Source organism: Vicugna pacos, chromosome 10 (genome assembly GCF_048564905.1).
Source record: "Vicugna pacos chromosome 10, VicPac4, whole genome shotgun sequence".
NCBI lineage: Eukaryota > Metazoa > Chordata > Mammalia > Artiodactyla > Camelidae > Vicugna > Vicugna pacos.
In genome coordinates this window covers 64416153-64440899 of record NC_132996.1, presented here as the reverse complement: position 1 = coordinate 64440899, position 24747 = coordinate 64416153, and the positions used below count along the sequence as shown (strand labels likewise).

The 24747-nt window shown below is 40.1% G+C and overlaps 2 protein-coding genes and 1 long non-coding RNA gene across 3 annotated transcripts in view; 2 read left to right on the top strand and 1 right to left on the bottom strand.

Moving 5' to 3' along the window:
• Nucleotides 1–23825, bottom strand: part of LOC140699062 (uncharacterized) — a 62636-nt gene extending 38811 nt beyond the window's left edge. Inside the window, exons 1-2 of the long non-coding RNA XR_012077084.1 lie at nucleotides 23771–23825; nucleotides 9499–9665 (exon numbers count right to left, since the gene is read on the bottom strand). This is a non-coding gene — a long non-coding RNA (uncharacterized lncRNA). The remainder of the gene's footprint in view (nucleotides 1–9498; nucleotides 9666–23770) is intronic.
• LOC102543175 (olfactory receptor 5AN6-like) lies at nucleotides 3344–4306 on the top strand. The gene has a single exon (XM_006214948.3). The coding sequence runs from the start codon at nucleotides 3344–3346 to the stop codon at nucleotides 4304–4306; it is 963 nt and encodes a 320-aa protein (XP_006215010.1).
• LOC102543425 (olfactory receptor 5A1-like) lies at nucleotides 18451–19488 on the top strand. The gene has a single exon (XM_006214949.2). The coding sequence runs from the start codon at nucleotides 18451–18453 to the stop codon at nucleotides 19486–19488; it is 1038 nt and encodes a 345-aa protein (XP_006215011.2).
• Nucleotides 23826–24747: the final 922 nt, after the last annotated feature.

The following is a 24747-nucleotide window of genomic DNA, read 5'->3' as shown; positions in this document are numbered from 1 at the left end:
ATATGAGACAATCTGGGTGAGTAAAATAAGAATGGGACAATTTGGCTTTCTTTTTCTTCTTGCAACCCTATGCACTCAGCTCAGGGACCTCATACATCTAGGTTCAGTGACTATTTTTACTTTTTAATTTTCTCACAATAACCATGTTCCCTCTTCTCTGTCCCAATGGAATTATTTGAACTTTAACAGAAATCAAGGTATTTGAGCCTAAAGGAAAACATCCAACATGGAATTTCAGATATTAGCAAGTAGAAAGAGTGAGGAATGGAAGACATGGAGGTTTTCTGATAGCTCACAATCTGGGCCCAGGAATCCCAGATTTTCACTACCAAATAATCCCATTTTTCCCCTGTAAAAGATTTTTAGTTAGCAAATACCTTTAGCATATAATAGTTACTGTTATTCATTATTAGTATAACATTTTGAGAGCTTACTATGTGACCAGTACTCTATTACATACTTTATATACTATACTTAAATAAGTCTTCACAAAAGCCCTGTTAAGTGATAATTCTTCTCTTACAGATGATGAAATGGAGGCACACAGAGACGAAGTGATTTGTCAAAAATCATCAAGTTGGTAAATGGTGGAAGCAAACATACTCTGCTTCTCAGTAGTTAATTTCTCATTTATATTCAACAGAGATAGTTGAAACTTTTGCTTAGTTTGAAATAGAATAGCCAGGAGGAGTTGATGTAATTTTACTCCAAGGCAATTTAATGGTGTTATTTTACATAAAAAGACAGTTTTAATAGCTTCATGAAATATTAAAAATTGTCAGCTGCCATCTTTGCAGACCTGCTGTCTTTGCAGAAGGATTTTAAACATTATAATAGTTGATGTGAGAGGTGACTTGCTTTAGCTACACTTGATACTAGGCCAATGTGACCTTTAATTCTACGTACTTTTTAAAAACAATTGTTTATACTCTAGCAACAAAAGCTCATTAAACATGTTTATTATTTAGAGCAGTGGTTCTCAAAGTGTGCTGTTGGAACCAGTGCCATCAGAATCACCCGAGAAGTTGTCAGAAATGCAAACTGTCAGACGCCACTCAGACCAACCATGTCAGAAATTCTTGGAGACAGAGCCCAGAAGCCTGTGTATTAACAAGCCTTCAAGATAATTCTTATGGACACTGAACTGTGACTACACGTTGAAATCATTTGTTGAGTCTTAGCAAATACTGATGTCTGGCCCCCAGCCCCAGAGAGGCTGATTTAATCAGTTTGATCACTATTGCTTTAAAAAATGCACCAGGTCATTCTAACATACAGCCATGGTTGAGAAGCTCTGCTATAGGGGGATAATTTTCGGGCTGTGATGACTGAGCTGCAGAAAGGCTAGAGAGAAACCTGTGTAGGAAATTCCCTCCTCTGCTCCCATATTGCAACAGTATAGGAAGGCAAGATGTTGAAGAGTCTAGTTGGATGAATTTCAGAAACTTCCACAGATTCAAGACAACAGGCAAAATGCAGGGGCTCCTATCACTAATTTGTCTACTTTTCATTTTCTCCATCTCCCCCAAACTGTAGAAATGGGTATCTCATATAGGACTACTCATGAATTTTTCAGTTATGATCTGGGCATAGGTTTGTAGTAGGTTGAGGAACGAAGATGTAAACTTAAAAGAATTTTATTTATTGCATTTTCTCTTTTATTTACTTACTGTATCTACACAAGGCTAAGATTTTAAGTAAAGTGTTATTTACAATCAAATTATTTTCTCCATTCTTTTTTTTGGGTTGTTTACCTTCACCTTCCGATAGATTTTTTTTGAGAAGAGCTAATGGGCACAGGTGCCCTCTGAGTTCTCTCATGTTTAAATGTGTATAAATTTGCTTTCATTCTTGAAGGACAGTTGAGTGGGCACCAAATTTGGGGCATCACACTTTCTTTGTCCCCAAACTTTGCAAACATCACTTTTCTCTCTTCCACTGTTGAATCTTGTTATCAAGTATGAGGCTGGGCTGTTATCTTCCCCCTAGGTGACTTGATATTTTTCTGATTTTCTTGTATCACTTTGAAATTTTTTATACTTAATTAAAATATTTTTGTTCTTTCCTAACTGTCTAAGAATTATGGTCAGACCATTTGTTTTCAGTTTTTCATCTTTTATATGCATTTAAGACACCTATATTTCTCTAAGCACATCTTTAGTTAAATCCACAAGATTTGTTAAATGTCTTCACCAAAAAAAAGAAATGGCAATTATATGATATGATAGAGATGCTGGCTAAAGCTATAATGGTGATCATATTGCAATATATAAATGTGTCAAATCAACACATTCTATATCTTAAACTTATACAATGTTACATGTCAACTATACTTCAATTAAAAAATCTACAGGATTTGATAAATAGCATTTTTCATTACATTTAAGTTACAAATATTTAAAAATTTTCATTACAATTTGTTATTTGACTTCTGAATAGTTTAGAAATATGTAATTTGTCTCTAGTTGTGATATTTCTCCATGTGTTACCGATTTCAAATTTAATCAAACTGTAGAGAGTGTTATCTGCATGACAAACCCTTTAAAATCTACACTTTAAAAATTTATCACAAACCAAATGAATGCTTTAAAACTATATTAGAAAGATATGTCCTGCTCACTCCACTTCATATAATACTTTATGCACAGCAGGCACTGTACTTAACAGACCTAATTTAACTTTAAATAAACCTTATGAGATAGATTCTATTATAATTATTTTTCTGTTTTTCAGATGAAGTAATGTAGGTAGAAAGATAACAGAGAACCTTTTTAGATTCATAAAGCTTACAGATAGCAGAGCCACATTCAAAAATAGCTAGGTGGCATCTAAGGCCATGCTGTTAGTCACTAAGCTATATGCAGGAGTTAAAATCCCATTAAGAATGTCCTAAAATTTCCCAAGTATCTTTTTCTATTTTTTTTTTTTTGTGGAGGTGATTAAGTTTATTTGTTTATTTTGAATGGAGGTACTGGGGATTGAACTCAGGACCTCGTGCACGCTAAGCACATGCTCTACCACTGAGCTATACCCTCCTGCCCCTTAAGTACCTTTTAAGAAGGGCTTTCCAAATGTTATTTTACTTTCTTTTGTCTTTGTAAGAGGTTGATGGGTTAACAATGAAAAGTGTTAACTATCCTCTTTTATATGTGGGAAAATTGACAGGGAGAACCATTGTTTAGGGGCAAAGTTAACCAGTTATTTCTTCTAAAATGGCTCAATCTCTCTCTTGATTCTGTGTTCAGCATGGGTAAAAGCAATTTATTCTAACAGAAATTGGGGTAACAATTGACTTAGAGATTTATTCTCTTCTTTCCCTACAAACCCTAGGATCATCAATGCAATGGCTGGGGGAAGGAACAGCACAGCAATTACAAAGTTTATTCTCTTGGGATTCTCTGAATTTCCAAAGCTCACCACTGTTGTCTTTTCAGTATTCCTAGGGATCTACCTCATGACGGTGTCCTGGAACGTGGGCCTCATCACCCTTATTAGGATGGACTCCCATTTGCACACACCTATGTACTTTTTCCTCAGTAACCTGTCTTTGCTGGACATCTGCTATGTTTCCACTGTAGCCCCCAGGATGCTCTTGGACTTCTTCAAGAAGCATAAATCAATCTCCTTTATGGGGTGCACCATGCAATACTTCTTTTTCTCTAGCCTGGGTCTGACTGAGTGCTGTCTCCTGGCAGCCATGGCCTACGATCGCTATGCTGCCATTTGTAACCCTCTGCTCTACACAGCCATCATGTCCCCCACCCTCTGTGTGCAGACGGTGGTTGGAGCCTATATAACTGGTATCTTTGGCTCCTTAATCCAACTGTGTGCTTTACTTCAGCTCGACTTCTGTGGACCAAATGTTATCAACCACTTCTTCTGTGACCTGCCTCAATTATTAGTCCTCTCCTGCTCTGACACCTTTTTTCTACAAGTCATAAAGTTTGTGATAGCAGTGGTTTTTGGTGTGGCATCCCTCTTAATCATCATGATATCTTATGGTTATATCATTGCCACCATCTTGAAGATCAGCTCAGTTGAAGGCCAGTCCAAGGCCTTCAACACCTGTGCTTCTCACCTGACAGCAGTGACCCTTTTCTTTGGATCAGGACTCTTAGTTTATATGCACCCCAGCATTGATAATTCTCTGAGCTATGACAAGATGACATCAGTCTTCTACACTGTGGTGATCCCCATGCTGAATCCTTTGATTTACAGCCTGAGAAACAAGGAAATCAAAGATGCCCTTAAGAGGTGTAAGAAGAGGATGTTTTCCCATTGTCACAGTTACTTAAAGATCTGGTAGGCTAGTTACCCTGTTGACTAGAATTTTCTAGACTTTGCAAGGAAAATGCGTTTAACATTATTCAACATATCTGATGCTCTGGCAGGATTGCAAGTGAGTCAGTCCATCTAAACCCAGGACTGGCTCAGTGCCATGCAAATCCAGTGGCTTCTTTGTGTCTCGACAGTTGACTCTCCTATCTTACACCAGCAATGACTTCACAAAGCAGTTAATATATTAATATTTATATCAACATAGCCTTCAACTTTTCAGTATTTGACTCTTATGTATCTTTTCAGAATTTCTGACTGCAGGCTGGAGAGAATGAGACTGAATACAAGGTCAGTAAGTGATCTTTCTCGTACACAACATCACAAGAGGAACAATGACCACTTTGTCCCAGACTTCAAATTCTCTGGGTGTCCAGGCATATTCGTTGATTGAGGTGGGGATGTGGAGATAAGCCTAACTTCAGACTTTGACATAACTTCCTTGCCAAGGAAATCTGCTGTAGGGAGTCTGGTCTAGAGTTTGTTTCCTAGGTTTCTGTTTTCGGAACTCAACATCAACAGGTGAATGGAATGAACAGGGGGTTTCTGTGATACTACCTTGACCAGGAAGAGCTAAAATACAAAGGAAAGAAGTGATCCTTTGGATTCTGAAATATAATAGAAAGATTACATTTTGCTTTCACAGACTGAAAAGCAGAGATGTACTCACCACTGCAAAATAACTAAAGACATTGGACAACATACTTTTTAGAGAATTTTTTTTAATACCTTTCTGATCAGGCAAGAAAAGAAGAGAAATCTCCAACATCCAACTATAAAGAAAGTGGGTGGGTATAGCTCAGTGGTAGGATGCAAACTTAGCATATGTGAGGTCCTGGGTTCAATCCTCAGTATCTCCATCAAAAATATGTATATATATAAAGAAAAATGAGGAATTCTGAGAGTAAAGGCAGCTCTGAAGATGACTTTCACATTGAGGGAAATCTGCTGAACTCTGGCAATATTGTGCCTGTATTTCAACAAGCACATGAATCTTAGGGAGAGGGAGACAAAGACTGGGGCTGCCTGAGAGTTTGACAGGAGACCCAGACATGTATATACATGAGAGTCCAGTGGACTTGACTTTGGTGTGAGAAGAAATTAAGGGGAAAAAATCCTATTTCACAAAAAGGAAATCTTAACTGTTTCAGGCTTCATGCTGGGTATGCGGAAAAGTAAACTGAAAATTTGTAACCATACGCCCTAATGGAGGTTTGTGGTCTGAATTCACACAACCTGCTTAGTTAAGGGTCTCTTAGGTGAAAATTAATTTTAAAGCAGTCAGAGGTTGGTAGTACCCTTGAGCACCAACCAAAAGCAAATGCAAATCCTCTCTTTAGATTCTTAAGAGAAAATCTTAAACCCAAGCTCAAATAATTCTCCCAAATAACTTTCTAAAGAAAACCAGGTTACACCAATCTCCAAACACACACAAAAAGAAGACCTTATGGGCAAAAGCCAGGAAGATATGGACATGTCAAACCTAAAGAAAAAGACAGGAATGACAATTGTCTTAATACAAACATAAATTAGGTGTGACTGATAAGGTCAAAAATAAGAAGGGGAATTGAAAATATCTTTAAAGATCAGGAGAATGAAGTTTACTGAAGATTTCTGTGTCTGGCAGAGTGATGTTGTATGTATTATACCTGAATGACCCCCATCACTGAAGCAACTGAAATGCTGAATCTGAAATAAAGTCATCTTTTAAAAGAATTTCAGTTAATTTAATGAAAAGGAGGAAGAAGCTAAACCCTAAGATGAAGTGAAAAGTAAGCAAGCACTAAACATGGCTTTCACTTGGAGAGTCCTGGCGAACGCTGGAGACCCTGAGCTTCTGCTATGTCGGCCGAATGGGTGGTGAAGCCTCAGAGGACAAGACTCAGGACTTCTGTCGGTGAACTGGAAGGCTATGTCCCCAGTGCATATTAGCAAGAACTCCCACGTATGATGTTCAAGAACAAAAAGAGCAGTTTATAGTGAAAAAAAAAATTTTTAAAGCACAAACCTCTGTACAGAGCCAACCCCCATAACTGAGATCCAGCAGGGGGAAACATAGTCCCTGTGAATAGACTTGCAAAATCTTCAGACATTGGAATTATCAGTAAAGAGGATAATGCAGTTAGGGCTAGCTTTGGTGAAACACAGATTAATCTCCCCTCAAAAGAGATACTCCTTCCTCAAGGGAGAAATGGGACTGAGAGGAGGTCAGAGACCTGGTGACTCATAGCACTGAAAACTGGGGAATCAAAAGGAAGATGCTTCCGGGGGGAGGATGTAGCTCAGTGGTGAGCGCATGCTTACCACGCATGAAGTCCTGGGTTCAATCCACAGTACCTCCATTTAAAAAAACAAGGAAGAGGCTTTGCCACTTGCCACAACATGGATGGAACATGAGGGCACTGTGCTAAGCAAGTAAATCAGACAGAGAAAGACAGATACATATGATCCCACTTTTATGTGGAATCTAAAATCAATCCCATAGATACAGAGAACAGATCAGTGATTGCCAGAGACAGGAGTGGGAAGTAGGCAAATGAGTGAAGGGAATCAAAAGGTACATTCTTCCAGTTATAAAATAAGTAAGTCATGGTGACATAATGTAACTATATTTGATAATACCACACTGTGCATTTGAAAGTATTGCAGAGAATAAGTCTTGAAAGTTCTCATCACAAGAAGAAAAATCTATAACCATGTGTGGTGATGCATGTTAACTAGACTTGTGGTGAGCACTTCACAGTATATACAAATATTGAATCATTATGTTGTACTGCTGAAACTAGCACAATATAATGTTATATATCAATTATATCCCCCAAAAAAATCAAAGAGAAGAGACTTGGAATATCCATGCAGTGGAATATTATTTGGCTGTAAAAAGGAGTGAAGTACTGACATGTGCTCCAATATGGGTGAACCTTGAAAACACCATGCCAGGTGAAAGAAGCAGTCACAAAGGACCACATATTGTATGATTCCATTTTAATGAAATCAGCAGAATAGGCAGATCTATACAGACAGGAAGTAGATCAGTGGTTGCCTAGGGATGTGGGCAGGAAAGGGGGTGGAGAGGAATGGGGAGTGACTAGATGCTAATGAGTATGGATGAAAATATTTGATGAAAATATTCTAAAATTAGATTGTGGTAATGGCTGAAAAACTCTGAATAAACTAAAAGTCACTGAATGGCACACTTTAAATGGATGAATTTTATAATACGTGAAGCATATCTCAATAAAACTTTTTTTTTTTGCTTTTTAAAAAAAGAGGATGGAAAGTGCACAAGACCAAAGGTGGCATTCTTGGGAAGGCACCATTTCTGTGGTGGGTATTCCTTGAAGATTTGGTAATAAAAAAGCGAAAGGAAGTGAGCCAGGTAAATGAAAGGTCCTAAGAAAATGTTAAAAATCAAGCAGAATACTGACTCATCTCTGTTCTTGAGTAAAGTCACTACACAAATGAAACAGCCCTTCTCTATACCAGCAGAAGAGGACACACAAACTAAACAACCTAGTAACTGTTCAAACCCCATTCCTTGTTTGATCCCTGCACAGCCCTGCCCCGTCTCAGACCTCAGGCCCTGGAAGAACAATGATTGATCAGTGCTTCCAGGATCTAGCAAGTCCCCCACCCGTTGTGCTGTGGCATGGTCCAAATATATCATTCACCAGTGGGACATATACTGAACAACTCAATGTTCTTGGGCAGAACTGAGCCAAATGAAGAATTAAGGAGGAGGAAGGGGGTAGCCTTTTTGGTCAGAAGTAGAAATGAAGAGATTCACCAGAGGTTTCCTTGCAATAGCCATTTCTCTATAATATGCATTTAAAATATGGCTCGACTTGTATAGTTTACTTACATGTAGATTGTCAGGAATGTATTGTATGGTTATAAAAATGACCAAATTCACCAATGACTATGAAGAGGCAAGTAAAATGAAACAAAGTCTTATATAAGTATGATACACATCTTACAATGAGACACCAAAATGTGATATCCTGTTAGACTTTCATTAACCAGCAGAGGGAGATCCATTGCAAGACTCTACAGTAACTGAGACCTAAGATGAGGAGGGCAAGTGGATGGATCTGACTAGTGGTAATGATGATGCTGACTTTACTCTGTGTAACTGTTCACAGTTTGTGTCCACAAACATTTGGTCTTCACGACAGCTTGGCTATGAGCCCCTCATCTTACAGATGGGGAGGCAGAGCCTCAGCTCACAGTTGCAGAGGTGACCTAGCAAACGAGCAGCAGATGAGGGACAAGGCATGCCTGTGTACCTGCATCCCTCATGGGGACAGAATGTTAGCACCTCTTTCACAGTGCTCCAAACAAGATTCTCTTTCCCCTCAATAGTTGCCACTTTAGCTAGAATTGCTCAAATATCTTGGTATGCACGTCTGAGAGAGGCTAAATACATCCACCTGTCTTTGTGCGTAGGAGATATGAATGCTTATCTTCAATACTTCTCTTTCCCTCAAGGGTTCACAACCTCTTAGTTCATTTTACCTTTGGATGAGGATAAGAAAAGCCTCACTTATAAGAAAATTCTTCCTTGAACTAAGCAATAAAGTCTTTCCAAGTAACTTCGAGCTGTTACTTCTTATCTGCAAAAGAGACGTTAATATATCCTCCCTCCCTACTTCATAAGATGCAGGAAAAGGTGACATTCCACTTGAAAGGTGGGTGGAGCTAAAAAAATACCCCAATATCTTCTCTTACCCTGTTCAGGAGGAAGACAGTAAGCAGAGTACCCAGCCACACTGTGTTCAGACTTCTGACCTACAGAACTTTATGGCTGCTAAATTTGTGTTAATTCATTATGCAACAATAGGAAATGAATATCCTCATTTACGCTTTAGTTTGCTTCTCTGTAAAACTACCCACCTCTGAACTTTGCAATTGATATTCTGATGAAGCTTAAAAAGCTTCTTTGTAAAAAAGCTGTCCTATTAAATTCAGGAAACAGCCACTGAACATCTACTTGATGCCAGACATTGGAATACAAAGGTAAATCAGAAGTTAAAACCCTAGTAAGACCTCAAAGAGAAATCACACAAGTAAGCACATAACTATGATCTGAGTCAGAAAGGGATGGATGCTGTGAGGGAATGACAAGTGCGAGCTATGAGAGTTTAGAACAGGGAGAATTCTTACCCAGCGGAGAGTGTCAAGGAAGGTCATCTTGGGATGGATGTGGGCACTGTGAAAGGGAACCAACAGGAGGCCCGGGAAGGATTTCCTGCAGCAGCGAATGTCTTTGTGGGATTGTAGACCTCATTCAAACAGCTGATCTCATCAGCAACCCAAGTCTGGGAATAATACTGGAAAAAGAAGAAATCATGGCGGGTGATGTTAGAGCCAGAGTGATGGACTCATAAACCTGGGAGAGTTTGAGGAACAAAAAGTCACCAAGAATAGAGTCACTGAAAGTTGCACAGTAGAAAAACAGGAAGTTCTGATAAAGGGAAATTTTAGGGTTTGAGATTTTAAAATCAGCAGTCTTTCATTCCCAGGGAGGTCTGAGATGGGGTTGCCACATTGTGTTACTGATGCGGCATAGAGTTTGAAGCTGGTGGAGGTAAAGAGGTCAAGACAGTGTGTGGCTAGGGGATTTCAAGACATCAACCTTGAAACAACCTGATTTATCTTTCTGGTTGCCCTTAAACACAGAGGGCTAAATATATGTTGACTTGGGGAGCATACAGAATGAAATAATCAGAGTGAGGTGAAGTCCATCTAGAAATATTTCTGGCATTACTGAGTTTGAAATTTGGACTTGAGGAGGAGCAACAAATAGATGGGCAATAGGTCCCTTCTTGCCATTCCTAGCCATGTATGTTTGCTCTTAGGCTGACCACCCAAACACATTGGTGATCAAGTTGAGAAGAGTGATGTTTTGAGACCTCAATCAAAGATATAACAGAGGCAGTGCACGCAGAGGGAAACGATTGGCTTTTCCCCCCTATCTTTTTATCTGCCACATCTGATAGAATTTCAAGAGTAATTTTAGATTTTCAAGACTAGTTCATGATTCAGTAAAATAAACATACTTGATAACCTACAGCTGCTGTCTCCTCTCTTCCCCTCTTGCCTCTCCAAACCATCAATATCCACATACACTAAAATGTTCCTTATTCATCTGGCTCTTTCACGGCCTCATAGACAAGGCCTTTCCCACCATCTGGAACCCAGATGGATAGTCCTCCCTGGAGAACATTCATCAACCTAACTGCCTGTACCCAATCACATCTGTCTTTTCTGCTTGAAATTCAGCCCGCTGACAAAATGCTACTTCTAAGATCAAGCAACCTCAGAGTGGTTGAACACGTCCCAAATAACATCAGCTCTGGGCCATTTTAAGGTCTATTTTAAGGGACAACTCAGTATTGCAATACACACTTAATTGGGTTCATAATTCCCAGTGGCTCCACTCTTGTCCATGTTCCATGTCCCAGAAAGGCTTCTTCAGGAAAGTCTTGGAGTGGGCTATCTCAGCAGGGGAGACCACAGCAACGTGGCTTCCCAGAAGAACCTCAGCCCTTCCCATCATTCCAAACAGGACTGAGGGATCAGAGTCTCTTAAAGACCAGACAATAGACACCATGTGTGAAAGGACACATCTGCTTGACACTTGCAGCTGGGCAACTGTTCGCTAGGTTTTCCCATGCTGGTTTATAGACTTAAGGCTGAGAAGACAGTTCAGAGAACACCTTCTCCATTTATCCTGCATCCAGAAAAACAAATTTTTATTTTCAACGAGTTGAAACAACTACTTGCAGAGGCAAACGAGACCTGCCTTAAGCAAAAGCATTAAGTGCTGTAGTTTTGTCCTCTGTGCCACATCCTCCCCTTGTGAGCCTCTCCCTTCCTGATTCTGGGTTCCTTGTTCCTCCCATGACCCATTGCCTCTGTTCTCATCCAGCATTCCTGTGTCTCTTGTGATTATAGGCACAGGCTTGAATCTGGCTCTGCTAATGCCTGGTTGTGACCTGGTGAGCAGCTATGACCGAGAGCCACTGCAGCAGACTATCCCCCTCCATGGCCTTTCCTTCAGTCTCCATATCCTCTCCAGTTCCTCTAGTCTTGTGAATTCTTTCACTTGGCATCACCAGTTGTACCTACTTTTCCATTTCCTTCTCTTCTTTTACTGCTAAGCTGATGTCTCACTTTCTTCAGCACCTGGCTTTGCTCAAATCCCCTCTGAACCCCACTCCAGATAACCCATCTGGGATGGATGAGCTTCCATTGCAGCTGTGCTGGGAAGATCATCACTTCCTTCCTTCTTGCCGCAGCCAAAGGCCTTTTGTTCATATTTTTCTCTCTTTGATTTCTGTGCCATGTTCATCAAGCATCACTGAGTGGCAAGGGCTTTGAACATCAGGACAAGAAATTTGGATGCCATCAGGCTATTAATGAACAACACCACCAGTGAATGCTCTTGAGTGAGGAATGACATGATTGGGCCTGTGATTTAGGGAGCTATTTCTGAAGGTTAAGGAGGAAGAATTGAATTGGAGAGGGTCTGAAGGCAGAAAGACCAGTTAGAAGATTGTGGAAAATCATGAACGATTAGGTTAAAACTGCCTGACCAAAGGGGGCTGGGGTGAAGCTGTCACGACAGAAGGTCTTTATGTTTTTATTCTGAAAATATCAAAGAAAGAGAAATTTCTGAAATTTTGCCTTGGGGAGAAGGGAAGCAGATAGACAAGAATATTTTTAAAAAAAATCACAGTCTTCCAGTATATCCCACCCTTATATCCTTCATTCTGCAATGAGGAATAAGAAAGTGGAGGTTTGTTTGTTTTTAAATACAGATGGCAAATTTTCTTTTTTCGAGGGGGTGATAATTAGGTTTGTTTATTTGTTTGTTTGTTTGTTTATTTAATGGAAGTACTGGGGATTGAACCCAGGACCTTGTGCATGCTAAGCATGAACTCTACCACTGAGCTATATATACCCTGTCCCCTTGTTTGATTTTTATTCATGTGTTTTTTAATCTAGAAAAGAGGAATTACATACGAACTACCACATTGACCAGGGTAATCCTTTCCCCAATATCAGGGCTTAGAGGGACCCCAAGAATGTAGGCCTAAGGCCAAGAACTGGAAATTTGGGGAAGGAGCATAGTTTTTCTAGCTTCCCAGTAGGAGACTATGGCCCTGGTGGAAGAGAAGAGGGTGGGGTTTGGGAGAGGAGAAGGAGAAAGGCAGCAGATTTTTCTCATCTGGTTGTGGGCTGAAGAGCTGCCAACATAAACAGGGTGTGGCTGCCATCTTTCACAAATCCTTGAAGGAAGCCACAGGGCCCTGTGGTTTGCACAATACCGCGCTTTCTTCTGTTTCTTGCCTGTCCTTTCACAGACACACAAACAGACTTCAAGTCTTTTCAAGTTGGATATTTGATAAATCATAAACAAATCATTTACAGGAGGGAAATCCGGCCTTGGTCAAACACCAAGAGGTTATTTTTCTTTTCAACTCTCTGCGCCATAGATTTTTTGAAAAATGAGGTCTATCAAGTGATTTTTCCCAGTTGCCATCCATATTTCACTTCTTTACAGGGGACAGTAGGGTATGGAGGACTGAATATGGACTTTGGATTCTGGAAGACCTTAGTACAAATTCCAGCTGTACCACAATCTCTCTGCATGACTTTTGGCAAGCACATCCCTAAAATTCCATTTTTTCATCTGAAAATGCATTTAAGAATACTTTCCTCTGGAAGCTACTGTGAAAATATTTAAAGGATGCAAAAGGCCCCATCCACACAACCAAAAATGGTAGTACCTGTCTGTCTTCTTTCCTCTTTCTCTGTATTGCACAGAATCTTACAATCTTAAAATTTTAAGGAATTCATAAGGTCAGCTAATTCAGACTCTCTCTCTCTCTTTTCCTCTCTCTCTCTCTCTATCCCTTTTTTGGATAGCCTATTTATTTTACTTTTTCCCAGTTTTATTAAGATACAAATGACATATAACATTGTATTTGTTTAAGGCATACAACATAATGATTTGACATATGTCTATACTGTGAAATGATTGCCACAATAGGTTTATGCAGTTAACATCTATTGCCTCACAGTCACACATTTTTTTCTTGTGACGAAAACTTTTAAGATCTACTCTCTCAGTAACTTAAATATGTGATAACACTACTGTTACCTATAGTCACCATGCTGTACATTACCTCTCTAGAACCTGTCTATCTTATAACTGAAAGTTTGTACCCTTTGGCCACCTTCACCTATTGTCCCCACCTCCCCTGCTGCCTCTGGTAGCCACCAACCTGTTCTCTGTTTCTATGAGTTTCTTTGTCTTTAGATTCCACATGTAAGTGAGATCATCACTGCCAAGTATACTGTCTCCCTTTACTTACCTCCAGTGATGGAGAACTTTCTCCTTTCCAGAACATCCACTGTACCTTTGGACTGTCCTATTGTTTTCTTATAATCTATCTCCGTCTTTCTGTCTCTGTCTTTTTTCCCCTCTCGGTTTTACCCATTCAGTCCTAGCTCCAATACTTGGAGTCATTCAAAAGATATTTTTACATTGAAGAGGTTCTGTAGAATATCTGGTTCTTTACAAAGGTAACTGCTGTTGATAACATAGTTACGTATTTTGAAGCCAAAAGCCACTCTTGGCTTTCACTACCTCTAGGGACTCCTTACTGGAACCAGACCAGGGATGAGGAATATAATGGAAGCAGGGCCAATGGAAATCAACTCCATCCAGCCAAAGCTGGCTTCCTTTTTCCCTCCAAGCCCAGAAGGGCAGCCAGGCAGCCAATAGGTTCTCTCTGGGACATGTCATACCCCACAGCCTAGAGAGACCTAGGGGAGAATGGGCCTTGCCTTAAAGCCCCACCAAGTCTTCCCCTTGGTGACCAACTTAAAGCAGCTACATCCAAAAAAATTTGTTTTAAATCTCTTTGATCAACACCAGTGCTCCAGGTGCTAGCAGAGATGAATTTCATTCTTGCTACTAGCATCTGGTCTTAGCCATCTGACTGAAACCCAGAGTTTAAGGGGTTGTAGGTAAGTTTGCCCTTTGCCCTTCCTTAGGAATAGTTTGTGGTGAATCCTGTAATCACAGAATGAAAGAATTAGAAAGACACTTGAAAATGGGGAGGGTGGAGAAAGCAAGATGTTGAGGCCTTCTTCCCCACTGCTCTGACTTTAATCAGGGCAGCTGGACTTGACCTATTTTATATTCTGGAATTCTGCAGAAGATCTCATTTTTAAAAAGTGTCTGCTATTTACAAATGGAAATAAGGAAGGAAAGAAAGAAGGTAAGAAAGTGGACTAGAAAACATTGATCTAAGCTAACTTTTATCTTGTCCAGACAGGAGATGAGAAGATTAAGACTCAGAAAGACAAATATTTTTTCCCAAGGTCACACAAAAGAAAGGTACCTGAGAAACAGGACTTCAATCAGCATTTTTTTTTTTTAGCTTTTAGGCTAGTGCTTTTTATGCCCTTCTAGGCTCATAAATATGTGCATTTGTGAGTGTGCCTACAATTTTAAAAATCATCTGGTTTCCTTGGATTATCTCTAGTTCCCACTGAAACTCCAGGTTTTAGAAAAACATAAAGCAGAAAGAGCTACTCCTGGAGAATGAGATTTTTGGTCCTAATTTCACCTCTGGTACCAGCCAACTATATAGACAATAAATCTCCCTCTTTGGCTTTAGTTTTATTACCCATAATAAGTAAAGACCAGGTTAACTGGTTTCTTCCTTTGATACTTTACTATTTTAGGCATATCAGCTGAACTTTCTGGATATCCGTGGAGTATTTAAAATAGGGCAGACCCAGTAGTCTTGGGATTAGGGAAAGTTTTCAGTGTCTATATAGTGACTATTTTATAACCCCTTATTCAGCTAGCGGACAAATTAGTTGGGCACCTATAATGTGCTAAGCACTGTAATAGGTGGGGAGAAATAATCAATGGAAGGAGAAATCACATTTTTTTTTCTCAGCATGTTAGTCTTTCTAGATTTTCTTCATTGTACCCTACAAAGTCATCTGAAGTACAAGTACCCTCTGCACCTCAATTATATCGTTTATCTGGGAATTACCATATTATAACTTCATTCCTCTTTATCTCAGTATGTTGTGTAATTCTGTTAAAAAAATGTGAACGGACTTTCCCAGGTTGAGGAGAAGAGGACTCTTTACAACGATTTTCAGAAATCAAGTTCCATATAACCAATCTTGTCCAGTCAATCGGGATGGGGAAAGGATCATATCTATCGCAGTTACGTCTACACTGGGGTCCTATGGATTGCCCAGACCCATGGCCAGATTCTTTCACAGCATTCAGGGAAAAGAGCAGACTCTGGAGTGAAAGCATCAAGAGTTTAAGTCATGGTTCAGTCACTATCTCCCTGAGCTGTCACAATGGCAATGAGCTTCTTGTTTGTAATACATATCTTTTGGAATTGTATAAACTGAGCTCATTCAGCAAATATTATCTAACATCCACTCTGTACCAGGCACAGTACAAGGCATCAAGGTTACAACACCCTCCCAGACTTTACAGTTAAGGATACAGAAAGAGCAAGTCAGCAAATGAAAGTAAATATGAAATCTGGTAAGAGTTATCAGATAAGCCACATGTTGCTATGAATGTTGGCAATAACATAATTTTTATTACTTCCTGCTAGCCATTATTACCACATACAAGTCCGTGCACCTGGGGCTAAGCCACAGGTGCAGTGGAGAGCAGACGCTGGGTTAAGGATGAAGTAGACCTGGGTTCAGATCCCGACAGTGCTGCTCAATTATCAAGTGATAAAAAATATTTCTTTTTCTCTCCAAAACTTGATGTAAGTTACTTCATTTAATCTTTACAATCTATGAGATAGTCCTAGCATTGCCTGTCTTTCACAAAAGAGGGAAATCGAAAGAGGAGATTTGAGAATGATGTGTCAGTTTGAGCAAGCTCACGCAGCTGGGGAGCAGCAACGTAAGGACTGGCGGCCAGCTGTGTCTGACGTCAAGGTCCTGCTCTGGGTGACCACAAATAACGTGATGGACGGGAAAATGCCACACATGCTTAGAAACACTGTGAAAATAAGTGGTGGTGGCTCTCAGACCATGCAAACTAATAATATATATTTATATAGTTATTATTATAAGGAAATTTAATGTATGTCCCCTACTCTACTTTTATATCTTTACCTTTAGATAATTCAGTTCAAAATAACCAGGTTATCAATGTAGTAATCGTATAAAATCATGGGCAATTAGCTTTTATCACCCAATAAAAATGCAATAGACTAGATATTGTAGAACCTTGAGGTTGAAGTAACAAGAATCATGATGAATCTTGCTAAAACATACCTCTGACAATAACTGTTAATGTGAGAAATGGAGGGGAGGGACTAGTTGTCTGGCCGTATGTGGTTTCTCCTCCCTGCTGCACCGCACAATGAATGGTGCTGTTACATCTCAGGGGAGCATGTGTTTCTGAATCTACCTGTTTTGATTCAAATCATTATTAGCTTTCCTCCTGGCCTTGAAGCAACTTTCCAGTCTTCCTTCTCAGCCTCCTTTCACTCTCCTCCCTCGTTTACAATGCTTCTGCACTGCTTTCAGTTATATTGTTAAACATATGTTTGACAGCTAGTTCCCCGTTACAAAGAAATTGAAAAAAAAAAACTTTCACATTTTCCCTTTTGCCCATAGGGGAAAGATCAAACTCCTTAATATGATATTTATTCAATAAATATGAACTGAGCATCTACTATGTGCCAAGCACTCGTCTAGGTGCTTGGGGTACTTCAATGAATGAACAAAACAAAAATGACTAACAATCCTGGTCTTCATTAAGGTTACATTCTTGTGGAGGGAGACAAACCTAGGAATCATATGCAACAGTAGAAGGTGGTCAGTCCTATCAAAAGGACAGGGCAGGGCAAAGGGGACAGAAGTCCAAAAGTGGAGAGGAGGTTCAAATTAAATATGAATATGCACACACCTATGTGAAATTATAAACATAGTGTGCAACTACATATACAAAACATGCGATTATATCTATGAAACATTGCAACAAATGCCCTTGCCATCTTTGCTTTTGGACATCTGTCACAATTTGTTCCCCTCCCACTGTCTCTCAAAAGGAGACTTATTGTCTCTCAACTATTTACCCTGTACTCCTGCCATGATAACATTTTTAAGTTTCCTCAAACAATATGCTCCCCTGTGCTCTTGCAAATGCTTTTCTCATTTTTAATATAAAGCTCTTGGACCAACCACCTGCCAACTCCTCACACACGAAATTTTCATTCTGGTAACCCCTTACTCATTGTTGGACTCCTCCTCAAATACATCTCCTCTTGGAAAACTCCAGCAGCTAGTTCCAGGATACGGAGCACTGTTACAAATATTTCTCTTAGAGCACCTTGCACACTGTGCTGTGATTTATCTGTTTCCTGATTGTTCCATGCAGTACGTTGAATACTGTGAGCTTAATAATAATGTTTTATTACTTTCTACATCATATTTCCCTATCAAACACATGGTGCAAAGTGAGTTGATAATATTTGTGTCAAGTAGAGCATTAGCATTTCACAGTATTGAAATTTTTTTCTTACCCTTTTCTTTAATCTCTAAAGGGAGTGCCAGCTTTTCACATCTCTATGTGCTTCACTCTACTGTTTTAAAGAGAAAGAACACCTTGACCCCATAAAATCTGGTCAGAACAGACTATGGTGGTAAGAAATGCAGAAGTGCCTCTCTGGGCATTTCAACTTTTGACATATTTATTTTCTTATAAAAAAATCTAGTATAAATTTGAGTGGCTCAATAATCTAAGCACAATGCTTGGAGCAACTGGAAAAAAAGAGGGTGTTTCATCCAAGTACTATTAATAACATCTTTCAATAAAGTCACGGCATCGACAGTGAAATTGATGATCCAGATAATGCAAAATGCCATTCTATTCCGCGACCTGTCACTTTTGCATAAACAATGAATCAGAGCAGGATGACAGTTATATCTGTGAAAGACCCAATGAAGAGGGGATTTCTGCATTGGTTAGAGGTAGGGCATTTGCCTTCCAGTGCCTCTTCTGGTTCTGAGAGTATGATCATATGACAGAACAAAATGGTTTCTTCACCTGGATTTTCATTGCCCCAGGAATCTCATTTTGAGGCTCTAAAGGCAGCAGAGAGAAGATACGTGGCGCTGGAAAGAAATATCAGCACGATGAGCAATTTCGTCCTCTTGGGATTTTCAGAACATCCAGCGCTGCAGGTTGTCCTCTTTGTGTTGTTTCTGGGGATGTACTTCATGACTCTGGCTTGGAACCTGGGTCTCGTTGTCCTGATCGGCGTGGAGTCACACCTCCACTCCCCCATGTATTTCTTCCTTGGTAACATGTCCTTTGTTGATATTTCATATACTTCATCCATTGCCCCTAGGATGCTGGGTGACTTCTTCAAGGAGCAGAAGACCATCTCCTTTGTGGGCTCTGCTGCTCAATTTTTCTTCTTCATTGGGATGGAAGGCACTGAGTGCTGCCTCCTGGCGGCCATGGCCTATGACCGGTATGCTGCCATCTCCAGCCCTCTGCTCTACACAGCCCTCATGACACCCACCGTCTGTGTGGGGATGGCCATTACTGCATACGCTGGAGGATTCCTCATTGGATTGATCCAGACCAGCTCTGTATTTCGGCTCCATTTCTGTGGGCCACGAGTCATTAACCACTTTTTCTGTGACCTGCCAGCTCTGCTGCTCTTGTCTTGTTCTGGTACCTTCCTCAGCCAGGTAGCGAACTTTCTTGTTGTGTGTGCAGTGGGGGGCACATCAGCTCTTGTTGTCCTCGTCTCCTATGGCTACATCATTGCTGCTGTCATGAAGATCCCTTCAACCCAAGGGCAGACAAAGGCTTTCAACACCTGTGCCTCTCATCTGACCACAGTGATTCTCTTCTATGGCTCTGGGCTCTCCTCCTACCTTCACTCTAGTGCTGGCTACTCACTGGACCAAGATAAGGTGGTGTCCATGTTCTACGGAGCTGTGATTCCCATGCTGAACCCCATCATATATAGTTTGAGAAACAAGGATATCAAAGATGCATTGAAAAACTCAAGGAAAGAAGCAGACACCCTCTCTGTGTCTTATAGTTCTTTGAGTTAAAAAAAAAAAACCTTAAGTTTTGCTCTATGTAAATTGGCATAATAATAAGTGGCTCATTTATTAGTAGTAATAGTAAGAATCTGAGTAATAAATTAAAGAAGCTATTTCAAACAAGATCCCCAACCTACATGTCTACTGCACAATTAGGCTCAGCAAAGGTTTGTTTTCTTCTTCTTACTTTTCTTGTCTGGTGGGCTGATAGGGTTTCAATTTTGGTCATTTGTAACAGAAAATAAATATGTTTTTTCGTGACATTTCTTAGCTTTATGGCATCGGGTGCTGTGTCCAGGCTACCATGCCTTAGAGCCAGCTGGGGCATGGCCCCAGGACCATGAGCATTCTTTAGAGATCTCTTTACAAAACACTGCTCATGCCAATCCATTCACTACTTGCGACAATTTATTTGTTCCCTTTGCCTTGGATGTCTACCTACCCAAAGGCTGATACTGACCAGGAAGGCTGACTCTGGATTAGGAACCTGAAAACCCTAGCTGAGCTGGGTTCAGCAATGGCTACTCAGAGCCAGCAAAGCAATAGGGCACTTTTAAGCCCTGTGAGAAAAGAGCCAAGGTCACATCTGTGGGGGCATGAGGTCCCTAGGGCCAGAAAGACGGACCTAAATCAGCAGATCCAAAATTGTGATGTCACAGTGAGCAAAGACCAGAGATAAAGATAAGTGAGAAGCCCTAAAGGTGGGTAGAGTGCCGTGTGGCTAATTATCATGACTGAAACCACCCAGCGATGGAGAGGACCTGGTCAGAGGAACAGGGTCGGAGAAGAGCGCCTTCCTCTGGCAGCTCTACTCCATTATCTGTTCCCTAGACCAGTTCTCATTCTCGGCCTTGTAAGTGTATTTGACTTACTCTCTGTCCTCACCCCATCCCCAATTTACTTCCACTTCATGTACTAGAGCTTCTATCTGTTCTGCTGTCTGTCTGGAATTTGACCTCAGCCTGCTCCATGATTCTGACACCCCTGCTTTCATTTCCATGCGTTGTCTCAGAAGGGGCCCCACTCTGTGACACGATCTGAGGGAGGACGACTAAGTCAGTGAGTTTGCAGCAGAACTGAATGTGGATTTTAACTTGTCTTTGATCCTGTTTTACAAGATGGTTCTTGAGCAGAGGACAAACATTTATGAAGTCCTCCTTCTTCAGTGGTTGTGTGTATAAATCTTGGTGAATCGTGACCGCCATTCCTAGGTCACGCCAACGTTGGCTGTGGCTCTCATACTTCAATCTTTCTTTCAGTTCATGCTGGTATTGGATCTGTTCTCTGGCCACTTGGATTACTGGCAGTTTATGAACTGGAGGGGCTACAACTTCACAGTTTCCTTCGTAAAGGCTTTGTTGATCCTGGACTCCAGATGAAGTTGAGTTACTGCAATATGTTCACATAACGTCCTCTATCTCATAAATCAGCTCCACTGAGACTTCCCTATTTTTTCCTTGTTTAGTTATCTGTCTTCTCCTCAAGTCGTTAACATCCTTGTTGAAACTGCTCTCTGCTGTTTTCCCAAAGCATAAGATATGACTGGGACAAACTCTGTGTCAATAAATATTTGTTTAGTAAATGAATAAATAAATCCAGATTCACTTGGCAGATGATTTAGAGATTTTTATGCCAAAGGAAGAAAGTAACACTTATTAGATGCTTATTATATGTCAGGCTTGGTTCCCAGAAGTTTTTAAAACTTATATGTCAAATCTATAACATGTGCACAGATTCTTTATTCAAAAAAAGAACACCTTAGGTAAAGGAATGTTCTTTTAAAATATAACCTTCGATTTCAGTTCCTTAATGTACTCCCCAAAAGGTAACTACTGTTTATGTTGCATGTAAGTTTACACTTTTTCTGCTTACTAATATCCATATAGTTACCAATCAGAAACATATAATGCTGTTTTATGTGGCTCTGGTGTGTATTTAAATAAATGAAATCATATTGAATGATCATTCTATACCTTGATTTTTAAACATTCGATCATTATGTCTTGGACCTCTCTCCACATTATACACATAAATCTACCTCAATCTTTTTAATTGTTTCATAGACTTGATATACCAAAATTCATGTACCTGTTCCTCCCTGATGGACATTTAGGTAGTTCCTAGGTTTTTGCTAGTTTATTACAAATAGTGTTGCAATAGGCATGTTTGTTCCTACTAATATGCACTTGTTATGGTAGAAACTGAGAAGTTGAATTGCTGCTTATAGACAATGTATGTTTTTAAATTTTAATAGATGCTGCCAAGTTCCCTCTAGAAGGGCTACCAAAGATGCTCCTGTCAGCAACACTCCTATCTCCTTACACCCATAGTAAAGGATGATACTATGAAACTTATTTTTTTCCTATTTGATGCCTCTTTAAAAGTATTCTTTTAATCCTTGAAATGACCCTATTAAATAAGATTGTTTATTGTCCTCATTTATATACAATGTATTACATACTACAGAAAGTCTCTATGTACACAATTTTTAAAAAATTCTCAAACTGTACGATGAAATAGGGGTTTTGATCATGTTTATTTAAGATATGAGGTATGTAGGGCTTGGAAAGGAGGCTACATAACATACACAAAGGCACACTAATAAGTTAAGGAAATTCTAAGTGCACGTCTACATGACACCAAGGCCATTAATTGAAAATATATATTCTCACATGTATGCTTGGCCTCATCCAGAGATGAAGAAAATATTAAAACAAATTCTGAAGGAAAAAGAAACTGACTAATTTGTTAGGTCAGGCATGATTCAAGTGCAGAAAGAGAAATGAGAACTGATTTACTTCTGTTAAATAGAAGTAGTTTCAATAAGAGTGTCACTTAAGTTATATACCAGGCACGACAATCTTTATTTAAGCCAGTCATTCAAAAAGCATTATTCAAAAATGGATTTGTTAATGGAACAACTTTATAAATGGCTTTATTCCCAAGTGACCATGAAACAAGAAGGAATCAAAATGTTAAAACAAAACCCAAATTGAACTAATAGTTTAATAATAATGCTTTTCAAAAGTAACAATAATAATGAAGTTCGAACCCCATTTATAGCATCTGTTTCTGTATTCAGATAAAGAAATGACCAACTGTGCTGTAGGCTCTGGGGAAGGGAAACAGTGTTCAGTGGCAATGTATCAGGATACCAAGGTCACGGGGAAAATAAAGGAAGAGGGGTTGATGCTTTGAAGCCTCCCTCTGGATTAAGCCAGATAAGAAGAGCTTAGCGGACAACATTGAATCACCGAGCATACCGAGTTGTTTACACGGAAGGACTCCAGAAGAATTTTACCCTCTAACACTGCTTTCTTATCAACAGTTTTCCTGTATTCATCCTATTAACTCTGAATTGTATCACTCAACATGGAAACATAAACTCTTTCTACATTGATTGCTAAGAAGTTTTGAGTAAAATTTGTGACTCATCTGTAGCAAGAATTTGGGTCACTGTGATGAGCACTCTACTCTGCATTTCTTTTTTTTTTCTTTCATAATTCTTTTAATCTGTTATTGTATATATTTTATACAACTCTGCAAGCTTCTTGCTGAAACATTTTGCAGCAAAATAGAATATAAAGATGCATAGAGTTTGCCTTACCCACCAGGTTGTTGCATTAGAAAGTGAATTACTGTTGGTTCTCTGGGCCACCTCTACCTCTAACCTCTGCTCAGATCACACTTATCTCCTTAATCTGTAGTCATCCAAGACTCCTTTTCCATCATTCTCCCCATTCTCTCTTAGTCTCTCGGTATCTTTCTCTCTGCTTCTCTTTTCTCGTCTCTGTCTCTCTGGCCCTGTCTCTCTCTCTCTGTATCTGTCTGTGTCTGTGTCTCTGACTCTCTCCATCTTTTTCTGCCTTGGAGGACCACCCTGACCCCCTGGTCCAACTTGATACCTTGCTCTATGGTCACTTAGTACCCTGTATTTCCCTTTCCATACAATATTTCCCTTTCCATATAATGCATCATTGTTCAACATCTGTCTTCCCATTAGACTACAATTGCCACGGCAGAGTAAGTGGTCCCTGACACACAGTACCTGCACAATAAACTTTTGTGAGCACATTAAAAATTTGCTGTATCTCAGAATGTTTTTAGCTGTTAAGTAACAGCCTAGTGACTAGTCTATTCCACGCCCCTCTTTCCACAAATAAAGAATGGAAGCCCTGAGTGGTGAAATAATTTGCAAATGACTCACAGCTGGCTAATGAAAGCACTCCTTTCCAGCCCAGCAATTGTTCCATGTCTACACAACAGTGACCGTTGCCGGTCAGCAACTTACCCAAAAGGAGGTGAAAATTTCTCTTAGAAAGAATGCAGTATGGTCTAAAAATCCCTTGCTTCACAGCTTGGCAGCTTTGACTTCCTGTTTTTAGGGAAATCATGCCACTTCAGCTTTGTGTCATGAATCTTATGGCTGGGGAAACTTTACTTCTTCTCATTATTATTACACCTCAACTGGAAGGAACTATAGAAATTGTATGTAGACTGGTGGCTCTTAAACTGTGTCCTAGGGATGCCGGTGATCTGCCTTCTCCAAATGGTGAGAAGGGGAAATATATATATAAAGAAAAAAACAAGGGAGAATTTGGCCAGTTGAGCTGACCCATGGGATACTCCCCTCCCCCATACGCACACAGGCACAGACACATTTCTGCAAACACAAAGATTCCAGCTCAAACCAAGAAAGGGAAATCTTTAGGTGCTTGAAAGAGAGAACTCGAAATCAGAGCAGTGAGTGGGCACTGAAGCCTTGTGGTTAAGGGACTTTCTGAGCCAAATGCAGACTTCAGAGCAGAGCTCTGGAGCTTTGAGGGCTGGTCCTGTGTGTGATGTCCGGGGTCGAGGCGTGGCTGGAACCATCCTGGGAGTCAAGAAGGACTGCCTCAGCCACCACCTGCAGATGAGAAAAGCTCTACCCACTGGCCTGCAGAAAATGGCCTGGATGATTGATATCTTCCCATAGATAGCAAGACCCTGAGCCTGTGTTTACACGGATGTGAGGTCTTAGTTCACATCGACTCCAAACCAAGAAATTAACACAAGCACTGGTCCAGTATGAGGCCTCAGCAGAGACAAGGGTAAAATCACATTGGAGGATCAACTGTCTGAACTGGAGCAAACCGGCTTCCCACAGCAAACCCCAGTGGAAAAGGAGATCTAGAGTCACAAATGAAAACCACACAGGGAAATACGTCACCAAGAGGAAGGCACAGCAGGAACAATGCGTAGGAGAATGTGCATGCCACGACCTGCATG